This window comes from Hyla sarda, chromosome 7 (assembly GCF_029499605.1).
Source record: "Hyla sarda isolate aHylSar1 chromosome 7, aHylSar1.hap1, whole genome shotgun sequence".
Classification (NCBI taxonomy): domain Eukaryota; kingdom Metazoa; phylum Chordata; class Amphibia; order Anura; family Hylidae; genus Hyla; species Hyla sarda.
Window position 1 is genome coordinate 32,459,891 of NC_079195.1, and position 18,584 is coordinate 32,478,474.

Consider the following 18,584-nt stretch of genomic DNA (forward strand, 5'->3'; position numbering starts at 1 on the left):
GTAAAAAACTTACTACAGCCAAAAAAGGGATCATATGGAAAAAGCCATTGCTTGTTCAGGTACCTCTATGTGCATATACCATCAGGCATCTTCCTACAAAAAGGATACATTTTTAACACTAATCTTAAGGTAACCTGTTAGTTACCACCGGGCGCCATCTGTAAACCCATAGACATACGTGTTGCCGTTACTTTAAATTTAACTTTGCCTTAAAAACAGCTTAGAAGTAAGTAGAAAGCTACACTCCAAGGTGATCTGGGCTTGTAGGGCTCTAAGACAGTGTTATACACACATTTTTGGCGCTATTGGTAAAGTACAGGTCCTCCAAGCCGATAGAACCAAACTTTTAAACAGTTTACTCATCTCTAGTCTTTTTATATGGCAAAGGGGCGCATCCTCAGGGGCAAATGGGGCATCCTCAGACATTAGATCCCAACAGGGCCAATAACTGTGTACCCACTAAAGCTATACACCTGGCTAAGTGTTGGGAGTTGTCAATTGTTTAGAAAAACATTTACAAGGAAATTTGTATGGAAATTCACTTAAGGGTTCCATTATATATGTATGAGATAAATATAAGCCCAATAAATATCTTGCCTTGCTTGCCCAAAAAAACAGTCATATATCTACACTTGTTATTTACATTACTAGATTAAATTTGTAGGGTGATACCCTTTTAAGATATAGCCTTTATTAATTCTATTAAAATATGAAAAAAATACCAATGTCAGGGACGCACGGCATCTATGTGCACTCCAGCAGCACGGATATACTTTAAACATCATGTATCATATGCATTGTATCTTTTTCCCTGCATAGCTTACATTTCATCTGCTACTACCCCCTGAGGAACCCCACTATTATCTTCAATGGGAGGAAACGCATTGAGGAGTTTTTACTATATATATTTTTTTGTGATATAATTTTGAGCACATTATCTGCTCGTTTTTTCACTTATTGGTTCTAGATTCGTATATGGTAATGCATCACCATTAGGGCAATTTATATATGGTCAGTAGGGTATCCTAGGGTCCTTTAGTGGACAGCCGGCGATTGAAGTGGGGGCTCATCCTCCACTGGTAGGTAGGGCGATTGTAGGAGTGAGTGATCAGGGACAGAAGTGATTTATTGACTTGCATTATTGTTTATACTATTCCTCCACCAGAAGCATTTATCATGTGACAGTGCCGACTCTAACCGCCTACATCTGAATATCGTCTCTACAAAAAAACGTGAGTAATTAATATATATATATATATATATATATATATATATATATATATATCTTCTGTCATTTATAAAGTGTGGTCTCTTGTATATTTGCTGATGACTTTCGCAACTGTGAATTTGTCTTGGGGTATAGCTGACCCCAGTTGATCGTGACAGTCTACCATTGCAAAAGTTATTTTTTGAAAATGGAAACAATTGTACCATAAAAAGATATACATACTTGTTGTTTATTTCCACATCTTACAATTTTTTTAAATATTTTTAGCCTATATATATATATATATATATATATATATATATATATATATATATGTTTTTTTCATATTTTAATAGAATTAATAAAGGTTATAGCTTAAAAGGGTAACACGCTACAAATTAAAGTGGTTATCCAGCATAAGGTGATTTTAGTACGTACCTGGCAGACAGTAATGGACATGTTTAGGAAGGATCTGCGCTTGTCTTGGGGCTAAATGGCTATGTTGTGAGATTACCATAACACCATAACACTGTGGCTAGTTTTTTGTGAACTGGTATTTCCTGTTTGACTTTTCTTTTTTGACTACAAATCCCACAATTCCATCTTCCTCCTTCCCACACATCAGCCCCCCCACCCATTGAAACATAAATGAGCTGCATCCATTCAAACCAGTGTGGTTTTCAATCAGGGTGCCTACAGCTGTTACATTAGTTGCAGATTGATCTCTCTCCCACCAAGCCATCGCTCCACCCATTGAAGCAGACAGGCTCCCTGTCATCAGCTGACTAGTGAGTCAGGTCTCGGCCACATTGCAAGCTGGGAAAAATCTGCGACAACAGTCATTTTGTATGCTGGTAAAAATAAATATTGGAGTGAAAATCACAGAAGAATTGGGAGAAAAACGTCACACACAGGTACAGACACTATATTATGAACTACACTAACTTTACAGCCCCTGTAGCATAGTCAAATAAAAAAAAATATATTAACCTCTGAGATCCCATACCCATATTGTTTATCTGTATATAATTGGTAAAAAGATTACTAGAGATCTAGAAATTTTGAAAAGAGAACACAATATAAATATTAGGCTTTGTATAGAAAGCACCAAGCTCCTAGGGCACTTACTTGGAAGTAACTGAGTATGAAACACTCTTGTCCAGGATGGTTATGGAATTGGGAACTGATAATTCTGACCCAAAGTTGGGCAAAACTGAAAGACAAGAGGTAAAACAATGACATTCTGTACTTTTTTTTTTTTTTTTGGTCAACTTCTTTCATAGTTCTGGAGGGGCAAACTGTGCATAACTAGCTTGCCCCCTGACTGGTAAGCAGTTAAGGGGTTAAGAAATATACAGGCAAGGTTTTTAGCCCCCTCCCCCATCTGTAAAAACTTGTTGGTAACTATAGTGGTATGTCCCATGGGTGGGGGGGAAGGAGTGCACCAATCAGGGGTGTACTAGTTTCCCGGGCTTTCAGGGGCCCTCCCCTGGGTATTTATAGCTGTGGTGCCTCCCTTCCCCCCTCAATCTGCCCAGGACCCGGAGTTTTGCCCTCCCTCCCTCCCTCCCTCCCTTTTTGTATCTCTGTTTATTGTAAGTCACAGCTTGGCGGTAAGAAGACGGTGAAAGCGGGGTCAACCCGGGGTAGACCTCTACACAGGACAGTGTGGAAGCACCTCTCGGGTTGGCAAGAAGCCAATCGGTGTCTTTGTTACAGTTAAATTGTTATTTATATAAGTAATTTTATAAATAAAGCTGTGGCCGATCCCCACCCATAAAAAGTTGAATTGTTGTTGTGTCAGTTATTATTTAATTAATTATTGTAATAAGGGGGAGGGGTAGTTATAGCCTGCTAGGAGCTAATTGGGTCTCAACAGTCTCATGAACCTCAATGCAAAGGGTCAAGCATGGGCGAGATTACCTCTTGAAATCTATAGAGAATACATTGGTTGTAAATCAGAGAATGGTGTTACTAGAAACCCCCCCCCCCCCACATTCTTCTGATCCCCATTAAAGTGTATATATGTTTATGAAAAAAAACTCTTAACGCCAGTTGTTATATGTAATATAATAATGTGTCTAAACTTCCCTCTGCCTGTTTCTGTAAATGAATGTTGGGGGAGGGGGGGGGGGGGTGTTCTCCCTGAAATCACATAAGAGTCATGCTGTATGCTCTCCATTTTCCCTCTCTAAGCATGTAGTCTCACATATAGACTGAGGTAGAGATGCTGCAGCTACATCTTCTGCTCACAGTCATACACCAGGACGTACATTTATGTCCGTGGTCGTTAAGGGGTTAACTCAGCAGGGCCTCATTAGGGATATAGATTGAACTTGATGGACTCTGGTCTTTTGGGTCTTTTGTCAACCTTATGAACTATGTTACTATGTTACTTCAAAGACATGACTATGTAAAGGTGATACAAAAATAAAGAATAGTAATAATAATAATAATAATAATAATAATAATAATAATAATACATACCATACTCATCAGTAGTGAATGTTTTTGAAACTGGATCACGGAACTCTCTTTCAATTTGTATTGTGTATGAGCCAAAGTCTGGATCATCCAGTATACTGAACGATAAGGACAGAATGCCATTCACTGCTGCTTGGTCAATCCATTGAAAAAGACGGTTTCCAGAGGGATCCTATATACAAAATATAGAACAAAACATGTATCCAAAATGTCTTCAATATAACGTCACCACTAAACTCCAGTATGTGTACAGTACACAATGTGATAAGCACGTATGTGAGGTACAGTGAGATATATAGTATTAAAGTAGGTACAGTCAGCATATCTATAACCATTTCCATCAATCTCCTTTGATAACATTTCAGAGTGAGAATTATTATTTTGTCCCACCTATTTTACATGTCTTACAAAAGTGTTTTTCAGTCAATGTAATGGGTACATAACTCCCAAAAAACAAAGTGTCAAATTGTTCTAAAGACACCTCTTAAAAAAAAACTAAAAAATTATAATATATATATATATATATATATATATATATATATAAAGAACACATGCATATAGTGATTATATTCAATGACTACTCCATATACATACCGTTATATAGATAAGAGGATACTGAAACAAAGAAGAAGAAACATATTATTATGAATATTATTAATATAACCATGAAGATAATATAACATTATGATCCTTTTCTCTAACACAAGAGTGTAGAGAATCTAATGTTACTGTAAGAATATCTCCTATGTGCAAAAACACAACTACTATAATACTGCCCCTGTGTACAAGAATATAACTATTATAATACTGCTCCTATATACAAGAATATAACTACTATAATAATGCTCCTATGTACAAGAATATAACTACTATAATACTGCTCCTATATACAAGAATATAACTTCTATAATACTGCCTCTATATACAAAAATATAACTACTATAATACTGCCTCCAATGAATAAGAATATAACTACTATAACACTGCCTCCTATATGCAAGAATATAACTACTATAATACTGCTCCTATGTACAAGAATATAACTACTATAATACTGCTCCTATGTACAAGAATATAACTACTATAATACTTCACCCTATATACAAGAATATAACTACTATAATACTGCTCCTATATACAAGAATATAACTACTATAATACTGCTCCTATATACAAGAATATAACTACTATAATACTGCTCCTATATACAAGAATATAACTACTATAATACTGCTCCTATATACAAGAATATAACTACTATAATACTGCTCCTATATACAAGAATATAACTACTATAATACTGCCTCCTATATACAAGAATATAATTACTATAATACTGCCTCCTATATACAAGAATATAACTACTATAATACTGTTCCTATATATAAGAATATAACTACTATAATACTGCTCCTATATACAAGAATATAACTACTATAATACTGACTCCTATATACAAGAATATAACTACTATAATACTGCTCCTATATACAAGAATATAACTACTATAATACTGCTCCTATATACAAGAATATAACTACTATAATACTGCCTCCTATATACAAGAATATAACTACTATAATACTGCCTCCTATATACAAGAATATAACTACTATAATACTGTTCCTATATATAAGAATATAACTACTATAATACTGCTCCTATATACAAGAATATAACTACTATAATACTGACTCCTATATACAAGAATATAACTACTATAATACTGCTCCTATATACAAGAATATAACTACTATAATACTGCCCCCTATATACAAGAATATAACTACTATAATACTGCTCCTATATACAAGAATATAACTACTATAATACTGCTCCTATATATACAAGAATATAACTACTATAATACTGCTCCTATATATACAATAATATAACTACTATAATACTGCTCCTATATACAAGAATATAACTACTATAATACTGCTCCTATATACAAGAATATAACTACTATAATACTGCTCCTATATATACAAGAATATAACTACTATAATACTGCTCTCTTCCCCTGTACAGTCTAGTATACTATACTCACTTTGTCGTCCACTGGTTTCAGATTATTATCCAATGCAATCACATTAAAACTCACTGCAAAATAAATGAATACAAAGTAATGAGAAATAGAAATCTTTAACTAAACTTTGTTCTTTTTCCTTTTGCTCTCCTGGTCTGCAAGTCTACCCAGTTATAGAGTGATACAACCCTTACCCAGCTACTCATCCTGAGATAAGATAGGAAGAGCGCGTTTGTGGGGCGGGTGTTCTCGCTGTCAGAGGGGGGAGCACCTGTCCCAAAAGTTCCTTAGTCTGGGTATCTTAAGATGTGGCTTCAACTTTAAAATTCACTTTTGTCACAGGAGAAATAAAAGCCTCAGGTTTGATTATATGGTTGTGTTCACATGTGCGGATTAGCCTCAGATTTGTTTTGGATTTCAATTGATGATGATGCCAGAATGTTCAATGGATAACAGAGTGGTAGTTTATAGAAAGGTGCCAACCAATTTTTAAAAGGGGACAACCCAGGGCATAGGTCCTGCAGGAACACATGGGTACAGAGTTCCTGCACTTTTTCCACAGCAGGAACAATGTTCCCATTAGCAGGAGTCTTGCAGGACCAACCCTTCCAGCCCTTGAGTGGAAATCTTGGGTGAGTTCCTACACTTTCCTTTCCGGGACTTGACCCTCTGGGGCAACCAATGCGGATGCCCTTCTTGATGTTAATTTTGCAAAAAAATATTCATTGCATAAATAAAAAAAAAACACCAGACAGGTCCATTCTAAGTCGTAAGGGTCTGTTATGTTTCCTTTGAATCAGTAAGGCTGGTATTATCAATGTCCGGCATCCAGCATACGTGAACCCAGATTATATTTCGATGCAACTGATGCCACAGCTGTTGTCATCAGTTGTGTAGCATCTGGCACCTTTTGTTTCTGAGTGCCAGTCCGGCACGTCCAACAGTCCCATTTAAAAAAAAAAAATGGGATCAGTTCTAGCATCAGTTTACCCCCCGATGCATTTTCTACAGTGCCAGAGGGAAAAGATGCCGGTGCCAGACATATGTAAAAGAGGCATTACAAAGTCAGATTGGTCAAGTGAAATGTAAACATACCTTCCTGTCCAGGTTTGTAGATGGACCTTTCTAACTGGATCAATGTGATTTTGCCTGTTGGAGCCACCACCACCGGTCTGCGGGCTGTATAGTTGAAATTGGTGGCAATGGCAGTGATTGTGAGAAAGACCGGAGCAGCTCGAGTTACATTAGGAACCTAAAGAGAAAGAAAAAACAACGAAAAATCAACGCCATATATTTCAAGGGGTTAGGGCTTTTCCAAAAACATTCCATGCTATGTTCTTCAAACATGCCAAATATCAGCAACAGGAACCATTAGCATTCCTGACTAGCCATGAAAAGGTCAATGGTCATGGATTCCTACAGAATGTAAATACTCGTGGCATTACAATCTTTCGATTGAAGATCCAGATCAGCTAGTTCTTGATTACCTTGGTGGCCCAAACTACTAACTTCTTAAAGGGGTTCTGCACCCCTAGACATCCTATCCCCTATCCAAAGGATAGGGGATAAGATGTCTGATCATGGGAGTCTCGCTGCTGGGAAACCTGGGGATCTCCCTCCTGCACCCGGCGTTCGTTTAGAGTGTCGGGTGCAGCGCCAGAGGCTTGTGACGTCACAGCCATGCCCCGCTATTGATGACACAGCCACGCCCCCTCAATGCAAGTCTACGGGAGGGGGCGTGACGGATGTCACGCCCCCTCCCATAGACTTGCATTGAGGGTGTGTGGCCATGACTTCACGAGCAGGCTTGACCGTGACGTCATAAGTCTGCACCCCACATCGTGGCACGGAGCAAAGTTTGCTCCATGCACCAGATATCTGGGGTGCTGCAGCCGAGATCGCAGGGGTCCCCAGCAGCGGGACCTCCATGATTTGAAATCTTATGCCCTATCCAAAGGATAAGATGTCTAGGGGCGGAGTACCCCTTTAAGGATGAACCCTAAATTCTATTATCTTTTAAAATCTGATAAAAATCTAGACCTGAGACCAACCTGGAATTCCAGACACTTGAAAGTGTTCTCAGCTGGGACCTGCTCATTGGCGATCGTGTAATTCACACCGCTGACCTCTAGGATGATATTCACACTGACAGGTTCTGAGTGGCGTTTGACCTCCAGACATCCTTTGACGGTCTCTCCGCTCTTCAGCAGTGCAGGAATGGAGAAGGCGCATTGTCTACAGAGGAACAACAAGACGTATGATATGGTTAGGAGAAAAATGAGTCACAAGTCTATATGTTTGGTATGAACTGTTTGGTTGACGGAGACAAAGGATACATTGGCAATCATATCTAAGTAAAGATAAGAAGCGTCACAAATGTTGGCATCAGGTTCAGCATTAGAAGTCAACATCAAAAAAGATGCTGCAATAAGGATAAGAACATAAACAGGAAAAGGGCTATATATCAAAGCCAAGATGACTCTCAAAGGCAGACAGCAGACTAAGGCCATGTTCACACTACCGAAATGTTGCGGAATGTCAGCCCGGAAAACAAGGATAGATATTCCGCAGGCAGCTTGGGTTGACAGAAAATGCTGGCACTAGGACCGCTCGGAAATGCGCTATCTCTGTAGATGGCAATGCATTTCCGAGCAGACATGTCAAATATTTTAGTGGAGGCCGGAATCAGTTTTTTTTTTTTTTGTGTGGTAGATGTTTCCCGTGGAAAATCCACTGTGTGCACGGTTTAGCAGAATCCCATTGAAAGCAGAGGAGCAGAAATTCCGAGCTGAAGTATGCCACCAGTGCTCACTCGGAAATTCATGGTGTGAACATGACCCTACGCATGAAGTGGAAATAATAGATTAAGGGCTTGTTCACATCTATACCACAGCAGTACATCAGGAGATACATTTAAAACATACCTAAATGTATGCTGTTATATCTCTAGACTGCCATATAGACTTCCATTATGTCAAAGGACTCAAAAGTCACTTGTAGATGTATAATGGAGCAGTGAGACAAAGACAGTTAAGAGCCAGGAAGTAAAGCATGCTACTACATGCTTATTTCCGCTCATTCTCCTGATCGGTGGGGGTCTCAGCACTGAGGCCTCGACCGATCAAAAATTTTAACATGCATCTAGGATCATGTGCTACTGTCCTCCACTCACACTTCATTCTAAAAGCTATCTATTTCACAGGTTTTACTCAGCTCAGGCTTATCTAAATGCAGCAAGTGGTAGATCAGTGACAAAGAAATTGTGCATTTTAGTAATGAAAACGTAGTAAAAGAATACACTGGAGACACTGAAGAGCCTCCAGTGTATTATGTGAGATAAAGCTTCATCAGCTCTTACAAGTAGTAAGCTGGGGGCACCAGTGAGAAGCTGCATCTCATAGAATACACCTGAAACCCTGGACACATCAGTCCGAACCATGTAACTGGGTTGTCGTGATCCACTTACTATATCACTGCACTCCTGGTCTCCTAAATAGAAATGATATCTTCAGCAACACTTTTTACATAGGAAGGATAAGCTAGATGATTATGAAGGATGGACCTAGGTGGCGAGGGGAGGTGTATGAGAACTGTTGGGAGGGATTTAGATAGATGTTGATGTATTCATGAAGCTCACAACAGGTCCTTGACACGGGAGAAGCTACTAGCAAACTCTGGATTGTAGTCAGACTGAGATGTCATGACCCAGATGCTATAAGAAAAAAAAAACGGCTCAATATGTACGGACATTAGAGTCTTATTTTAGGAAATCACTGGTTTGGTTGTCTCCATATGTCCTGGAGAGGGTCACATGTATGCAGCTACTCCTTCAATAGAGCATCAAGTGAACTCTTGGTTCCAGAGGTGGGATGGGGCTCCACCAAGCTTAGTCCAGCCCCAGAACTAAAGAACCTGCAACAGGTTTTTCCGTACCAAATAATACTTAAAGGGGTTATCCAGTTTAGGAAAACGTATCCCCTATCCAAAGAATGCAGGATAAGAGTCACATGGAAGGGGTCTGACCGATGGGCCCCTCCGCAATCTTATGCATGGTGCTCCGGCCTTACTCGTGTGGTTCGGGACTGTACTTGTGCATCTTGTGTAAGCGCTGCACTTGTGTATCTCCGGCTCTCCCATAGAGATGCATGGAGGGTGCGTGCAGACCACTGCTTTGTGTGATGGTGGACACAGCTCTGGAGATTGCTGGGGGTCCCATTGGTCGGACCCCCTGCAACCTGACACTTATCCCCTTTCCTTTGGAAAAGGGATATATTTTACTAAACTGGACTACTCCTTTAATAACAATGGTGGACTTTAGAATTAGTGATGAGCAGCAGGGTCCATATTCAAATTTGCGATATTTCGCGAATATATTGACGATTATTCATTCTATGTTCATGCGAAAAATCGCAGTGGAAAATTTGCATAAACATTTGCATGTGAAAAAAACAAAAAAAAAACAGACCCACGTGATAGACCCATGTGATAGACCCCTATTCACATGAAAAATGTGCATAAAAATTTGCATGCGAAAAAAAAAACACGAATATTTGTCATTACGAATATATAGCACTATATTCTAAATATTCGCAAAATCGCAAAGTGCCTATATTCACAATAAAAATTTGCATTACGAATATTCGTGCTCAACACTATTTAGAATCACTATCTATGGTCGTCCCAAGACCAAAACGGCTGTCCGAGCATGCTGGAAGTTGTAGTTTTGCAACAGCTGGAGGCAACCGGTTTGGAAAACACTGTTGTACACATAGTAAACTGCCTATAAAGGGCAGGATACTGTAAAATATAATTAGAATATTAAAAACTAGGGCAATTAACTCCGTCATTGCATTAATAGGTGTTCTTCCATGTAAGAACAAGTTTCCTGCGCGTACATTGTGTAACGTTTTTAGGATCTGTGTGTTCACTTTATACTCTGCAATTACACATTTTAGTGTCCTACAAGCTCATAGTAGAATCACTTAATGCGGAGTGATTCATAACAAAGATGTACGTGGTTTCATGGATACAGGCTTCTGTATAAAGCAGTGCTCCCCAACCAGGGTGCCTCCAGCTGTTGCAAAACTACAACTCCCAGCATGCCCGGACAGCCTTTGGCTGTCCGGGCATGCTGGGAGTTGTAGTTTTGCAACAGCTGGAGGCACCCTGGTTGGGAAACACTGGCATAAAAGATCTTATCCAGTCCAGTCCAGTAACAAGAAACAATATAGATATCCCATAGACACATCAAAGAGTTAAATGATGCGCAAGCGAATGAGAAAATCCCCTCCATGCTTCTGGCAAAAAATTCTTTTGATGTCTCCGGGACATAATGGTTTCCATTGACAGAAATCGGACATTCCATCTTGCTCAATGGCATGTTACAAGATCATCCTTTCATCGGCCCGAGGTTTGAAGCGCCAGTAGCGTCCGCAGCCAAAGCCAGCTGCCACGTGATGCCAGGCCCCAGGCGCAACTTATAGGAACGGATCAGCACTCCAATCCTGGCAGTGAACCCTTTAGATGCTGCAGTCAGTGTGACCACGGCATCTAGCAAGGTGACATAGGGAAAGAGAGCTGTCGCTGTTTCTTATCGACCCCCCCCCCCCCCCACGCTAGCCTCGCAGAATATGGCGAATGTGATTTATTTTTATTATTTTGTTTGTTTAACCTATTGAGGATACGGACAGGGAGCAGGGAGTCTTCAGCAGCTCTTACCCGACAGCTGTGACGGCTCTTCCTGCTCCTGTGAAGTCTCCTGTGACAGGAAACAGTAACTGTTTTTTCTTACATTGTTCTGCTCGGGGAAGGGATGACTGCTACCAGGTCACTGGGGAAATTTTAAAGGGGTACTCCACTGGAGTCAACTGATGACAGAAAGTTAAACAGATTTGTAAATTACTTCTATTAAAAATTCTTAATCCTTCCAGTACTTATAAGCTTCCGTATGCTCCACAGGAAGTTATTTTCTTTTTGAATTTCCTTTCTGTCTGAGCACAGTGCTCTCTGCTGACACCTCTGTCCATGTCATGAACTGTCCAGGGCAGGATAGGTTTCCTATGAGGCTTTGCTCTTACTCTGGACAGTTCCTAAAATGGACAGAGGTGTCAGCAGAGAGCGCTGTGGTCAGACAGAAAGAAGGAAATTCAAAAAGAAATGAACTTCCTGTGGAGCATATAGAAGCTTATAAGTACTGGAAGGATTAACAAGCTTTCTGGCACCAGTTTATTTAAAAAAAAAAAAATGTTTTCCAGCGGAGTACTTTTAACAGTATACGTCGGCATCCCGCTTCTGGCCCTATGCTCATGAGTACGATTAACGTGGCCAGAACGTAGAGTGATCCTACCCTCAATGTTCCATCCCCATAAATCTAGTATCTATAACCTGTAAAAGCATCCAGGTCCTTCTTGAACCTGTTAAACCAACAAGATCATATGGCTCCATAGTCTCACCGCTCTTACAGTAAAGAATCCTCATTCTGTGATGATGGTGAAACTTTCTTTCTTCTAGACCAGGGTTTCCTAACAAGGGTGCCTCTAGCTACAAACCAAAGGCTGTTCAGGTATGCTGGTAGTTGTTGTTCTGCCACAGCTGGAGGCACCCTGGTTGGGAAACACTGCTCTAGATGTAGACAGCGCCCCCATGTCGTGGTTATCAGACTAAGTACGAAAAAAAGAATCACTAGAAAGAGGTCTGTACTGTTCATTCACATATTGGGGAAGATTTCTCCAAACCTGTGCAGAGGAAAAGTTGCCCAGTTGCCCGTAGCAACCAATCAGATCGCTTCTTTCATTTTTTACAAGGCCTCTGCAAAATGAAAGAAGCGATCTGATTGGTTGCTATGGGCAACTGGGCAACTTTTTTTTCTGCACAGGTTTTGAGAAGCCTCCCCCATTGTCTCTTCAAATTGTGTATCTAAGCCTATTATGTGTGAAACCGTACGCTAATCCAGAGCAGTGTCTCCTAAATAGTGTTGAGCGCGAATATTCATAATTTATTTTTTTCCCCACAGAACACATCACAGTGATCTCATCCCTCCCTGCTTCCAGCTTGTGGCCTAAAGAAGGATCCTATACTATTTATGGTATTAGACTGGAGAGCGAATATCCTCATATAAGTGAATATCATCACTAAAGAATATTAGGAGTTAGATAGATAGATAGACAGATAAGAAAGATGGATGGATGGATGGATGGATAGATAGGATGGATGGATGGATAGATAGATAGGATCGATGGATGGATAGATAAGATGGATGGATGGATGGATGGATAGATGGATAGATAAGATGGATGGATGGATGGATAGATAAGATGGATGGATGGATGGATGGATAGAGGGATAGATAAGATAGATGGATGGATGGATAAGATGGATGGATGGATGGATAGAGGGATAGATAGGATGGATGGATGGATAGATAGGATGGATGCATGGATAGATAAGATGGATGGATGGATAGAGGGATATATAGGATGGATGGATAGATAAGATAGCTGGATGGATGGATAGAGGGATAGATAAGATGGATGGATGGATGGATGGATAGATCAGATAGATGGATGGATAGATAAGATGGATGAATGGATGAATAGAGGGATAGATAAGATGGATGGATGGATAAATGGATAGATAAGATAGATGGATGGATAGATGGATAGATAAGATGGATGGATGGATAGAGGGATAGATAAGATAGATAGGATGGATGGATAAGATAGATAGATAGGTAGATAGATGGATGGATAAGATAGACGGATGGATGGATAGATAAGATAGATAGATAGATTGGATGGATGGCTGAATAGATAAGATAGATAGATAATATAGATAATATAGATAGGTAGACAGTTATCCGCATGCGAAAATAACCGCAAATATATCGAATATGCGAATTTCGCGAATATAGGATGAATATTCCTCCATATATTCTCGAAATATCGCAAATTCGAATATGGCATATGCCGTTCATCACTATTCCTAACCAGGGTGCCTCCAGCTGTTGCAAAACTACAACTCCCAGCATGCCCGGACAGCCAAAGGCTGTCCGGGCTTGCTGGGAGTTGTAGTTTTGCGACAGCTGGAGGCACCCTGGTTGGGAAACACTGATCTAGAGTATCTAATCTAAGATACACAAAGAAGTAACCTGCACCTTTCTATCAGGCAGGATATACTGGGACATAGTTCTCTATAAAAGGGACTTACGGCTCTGATGTTCCTCCAGCGATGAAGCTCAGGAGAGCCACACTCGTGATTATCCCCTTGAGGTACATGAGGACAGACAGGTACAGCTCTGCTACAACCCATCGCACTCCACCTGTCTATATACACCTGTGAGGGGGGAGGAGACTTCCTTGTTCCTTGTGAATCACATAATTTGCAAAGATGCCTTGTCAACACTTCAAGGATTGCGTGACTACAGAAGGAGCCTCGTCAGTAGGGACAGGACCTTCTCTGTTTGAGTGAAAGAAGATGGAGGAAACATCATAGAAGTAAAATCACAATATACTGAAATCCCCTTTGAACTACACAAAAGAGCAGGAAAAAAGGGTGTAGTGGTCGGCTCATTTTGGATCGTATCCGTTTTTGTTGCCGGACAGAAAATTTTAATTTGCAGCGTTTCTGAGTTTGGCAACAAAACTGATATGATTTAAAAAATGAGCCGACTAGAGTCACTCGCTGACATTGTCCTGCTCATTGAAGTGAATGGGGTACGACGTAGCTCTGCCAGATCCGGCTGCCCTATTCATATAACAGTAGACGCTGGGTAAATTATTGGCAATGAATTGGTGAATTCTGAATAGATGGTGAATTCTGAATAGATATTTAGCACAAAGAAGAAATCTAATTTTAGCTCATTTTGGACCGTATCCGTTTTTGTTGCCGGACAGAAAATTTAAATTTGCAGCGTTTCTGAGTTTGGCAACAAAACTGATATGACTTAAAAAATGAGCCCACTGGAGTCACTCGCTGACTTTGTCCGGCTCATTGAAGTGAATGGGGTACGACGTAGCTCTGCCAGATACGGCTGCCCAATTCATATAACTTAGTAGACCCTGGGTAAATTATTAGCACCGTATGGTGAATTCGGAATAGATAGCTAGATAGCACAAAGAAGAAAACAGAGTCACTTGTAAGCAATAATTCATATGTATCACAGGGAAAACTTTATCGACATAAAAATAGAAAGTCCATAAGGAGATAGAAAGAAACAACAAGGCGGAGACAAACATCAACTAACAGGGCAACATCACCGGATACCACACTTAAAGGGGATATCCAGGAATAGTAAAACAGAGCTACTTTCTTTCAAAAAATGCTTCCCATCTAGCACTGTATCGTGAATTCCGAATAGATATTCAGCACAAAGAAGAAAACAACATCACCGGATACCGCACTTAACCCCCTTAAAGGGGTATTCCAGGCAAAACCTTTTTTTATATATATCAACTGGCTCCGGAAAGTTAAACAGATTTGTAAATTACTTCTATTAAAAAATCTTAATCCTTCCAATAGTTATTAGCTTCTGAAGTTGAGTTGTTGTTTTCTGTCTAACTGCTCTCTGATGACTCACGTCCTGGGAGTTGTGCAATTCCTATGGGGATATTCTCCCATCATGCACAGCTCCAAGGACGTGAGTCATCAGAGAGCAGTTAGACAGAAAAAAACAACTCAACTTCAGAAGCTAATAACTATTGGAAGGATTAAGATTTTTTAATAGAAGTAATTTACAAATCTGTTTAACTTTCCGGAGCCAGTTGATATATATAAAAAAAAGTTTTGGCCTGGAATACCCCTTTAACGACGCACTGCACTCAACCCCTTAACGATACCGCACTTAAAGGGGATATCCAAGAATAGTAAAACAGAGCAACTTTCTTTAAAAAAAAAAAAATGCTCCCCATCTGTCTCCAGGTTGGGTGTAGTTCTGCAGCTCAGTTCCATTGAAGTGAATGGAGCCAAGTTGTAAAGCCACGCCCAACCTGGAGACAGACCTGGAGCTGTTTTTGAAATAAATTAGCTGTGCTTTTCTATTCTCTTTATAATGAATGATATAAAAACACAGGTCACAAATAAGCAGCTAAACAAGAAGACATAGTATAATAAATAGATACACAACTATCAGCACAGACAGGCGGGCATGCATACATATCGCTATACCCAGAGTGCACAGAGAATGTCAGGTTAAAGTAAAATGCCTTGTGCAGGCTGCAAGTTGAGATGATACAAGAATGTATACATGTGCAAAAAATGCAAGCAAACAGTAGCTATACAAGCCTAATAACTGGTACTAGAGGTAGTAAACACATGGACCGGAATGACGCCACTGAAGACTCTTTTGTTAGTATGCCAAAAATAATATTACCTCCAGGGGGGCTACACTACCTACTAGTAGTTTGGTGAACAGTAGACCTCACTTTCGATCAGATACATAATGTGTGTGGTATGGAGCTCAGCTATTCTTGTAGACCGGCCATTCCTTGTTGGAGCCACTCGGCATTTCTTTCTTTCAGGGTGGCTCTCAAAATATGTGTTCAGGGCATATAGTTTTTTTTCACAAAACACACACAGTAGAGTGTAAATTGAATAGTAGGCCTCACTTTGTTTGGTCAACAAGTAGGAGTGCTTCTGCTACCTACATGGGGCTGCTACTACCTAGAGGTGAGCTGCTGCAACGTACAGGGAGGCTGCTACTACCTACAGAGTGACTGCTACTAGAATGGCATATATGTATATTTTTATTTGGTGATTGGTGACTAATAACATTTATATAATTTATTACATATGAATTAATATTGCTACCTGTGGCTCTCAAACAACTACATGTGGCTCTCAAACAACTAAAGTCTATCGAATGTGCCTCTTATGTTGAGCAAGTTTGGCCATCCCTGGTCTATAAGTTGCATCCAAAGTAATAAAAGAATAAAAAGTTGCGCTCCAAAGCTTCTATGAACAAGCAGACTGGTTTATTCACCCATCAAGAGACATTTCAATCTCTGGCCTAGGAAAAATCCCATTGAGGGACTGAACCAGTCTGCTTAGTTATGGAAGTGTGGTGTCCCACTACAGGTACATAGTCCTGTATTACCTGTAGGTCCTGTCCGGTTGAGTCCCTCAGTGACCTGGGGGCTCCCCTGCAGGGACTCCCTGTGTTATCTTGCTAATCCATTAAGTGTGGTATGCATTGCTTTAAGACCATAGATAGGATTCTAATGAATAGATTTGGAGGACTCCAGGACCTGTGAGTAAGCCTGATCACATATAATGTTATACTGTTATATGATTCCCAATATGTAATCCCAGAGATCAACAGGTTTAAAGGGGTACTCCGCTCCCCAGCATCCGGAAGTTCATTGCTCCGAACGCTGTGTGCTGGGGTACTCCGCTCCCCAGCATCCGGAAGTTGATTGCTCCGAAAGCTGTGTGCTGGCTTCCGTGTTTAGACGGCCGTCGCGCCCCCTTGCCATAGACTTTCGTTGAGGGGGCAGGCGTGATGTCACGAGGGGGCAGGCGTGACGTCACAAGGGGCGGCCCTGAACACGGAAGCCCGCACACAGCGTTCGGAGCAATAAACTTCCGGACGCTGGGGAGCAGAGCTCCGGAAGCAGAGCAGCAGAGTACCCCTTTGACCTATGATCCACAGCTTGACCAATGGGCTATAATCCGACCCCCTCTATATATAAGGGGCAGCCATCTTTAATTCAGTCTCTTTGAGTTATGTGCTCATAGCTACAACATCTAAGGGGGAGATATATCAAAACTTCTGCAAAGGAAAAGTTGCCCAGTTGCCCATAGCAACCAATCAGATCGCTTCTTTCATTTTGCAGAGGCCTTGTTAAAAATTAAAGAAGCGATCTGATTGGTTGCTATGGGCAACTGGGCAACTTTTCCTTTGCACAAGTTTTGATAAATCTCCCCCTAAGTCTTTGCTGAAGCAGCTACCAGAGAATCTCAGGGCAGTGTTCAGCATCTGTAGTTCCACAAAGCTACAACTCTCCAATAAGTCTACAAGTCTATGTCTGCCGTCACTGCATCTAGTCTAGTCCGGCGCATAGTCAAGTCCAGTCTAATAACAGTCAAGTCTAATTACAAGTCAAGTCCAATCACAAGTATAAGTATTGGTCCAGCAAGCTGCGAGGTCCTCTGGGTCCTGATCACATCTCTGGGACAATCTGGCCATAGCTGTGAAGATAATTACACCTGTCTTCTATTCGGTAAAGCCTCCGTTTACCTGCAACTGGTTGTGGACTCTTTATTCACTACTAGCCCGTGGGATTGCGGAGAATCCGGGTGTGTGGTGTTCCGGAACCCGAAAACCACACTGGCGTCACGAACACATGGGGTTAATTCCATCCGACTCTCGGGGTTAATAACATCTGATCCCACCATTCACTGCAACACCCGTGGCCGACCACTACTCACTATAGTGGCACACCACAGAAGCCTTGGAGTGAAGCTTTCTGTTCTTCTGTTACTTTGAATCAATGTACCAAGATTAAGCGTAATTCTTGACAACATTTTTATACCCGTGTCTGAGGGGTCAGGGCACTACTACAGGGGGCACAGACTGAGGTATCTAGGGACCGAAGACACCCCCCAAATTTTTTTTTTTTCTACACAATTTATTTTTATTTCAATTTAGATTATTTTACTGGGCAGGAAGTGAATTATGTTTTAACTTTGGAATCACATAAAGAAGGAAGTGGAGCAGCTCACCCAATCAAAGACGGGGCAGCTTATCAGGTCACAATCAGGCGACGTAGAAGCAGGAAGATGGAAGGTGGAATGCGGGGAATCAGGTGTCGGGCCACAGCCTGATCGTGACCTAACAAGGTGCACTGTCTTTGACTGGTTGAGTTG

General features: G+C 40.7%; 1 protein-coding gene across 1 annotated transcript in view; it reads right to left on the minus strand.

Moving 5' to 3' along the window:
* The window catches only part of LOC130282229 (ovostatin-like), a 63,988-nt gene extending 49,522 nt beyond the window's left edge, over positions 1-14,466 (minus strand). The window contains exons 1-7 of the mRNA XM_056530248.1: positions 13,929-14,466; positions 7,775-7,958; positions 6,819-6,975; positions 5,745-5,797; positions 4,286-4,306; positions 3,695-3,863; positions 2,336-2,420 (exon numbers count right to left, since the gene is read on the minus strand). Coding sequence (XP_056386223.1) covers positions 2,336-2,420; positions 3,695-3,863; positions 4,286-4,306; positions 5,745-5,797; positions 6,819-6,975; positions 7,775-7,958; positions 13,929-13,996 — 737 coding nt within the window. The 5' untranslated portion in view covers positions 13,997-14,466. The remainder of the gene's footprint in view (positions 1-2,335; positions 2,421-3,694; positions 3,864-4,285; positions 4,307-5,744; positions 5,798-6,818; positions 6,976-7,774; positions 7,959-13,928) is intronic.
* Positions 14,467-18,584: the final 4,118 nt, after the last annotated feature.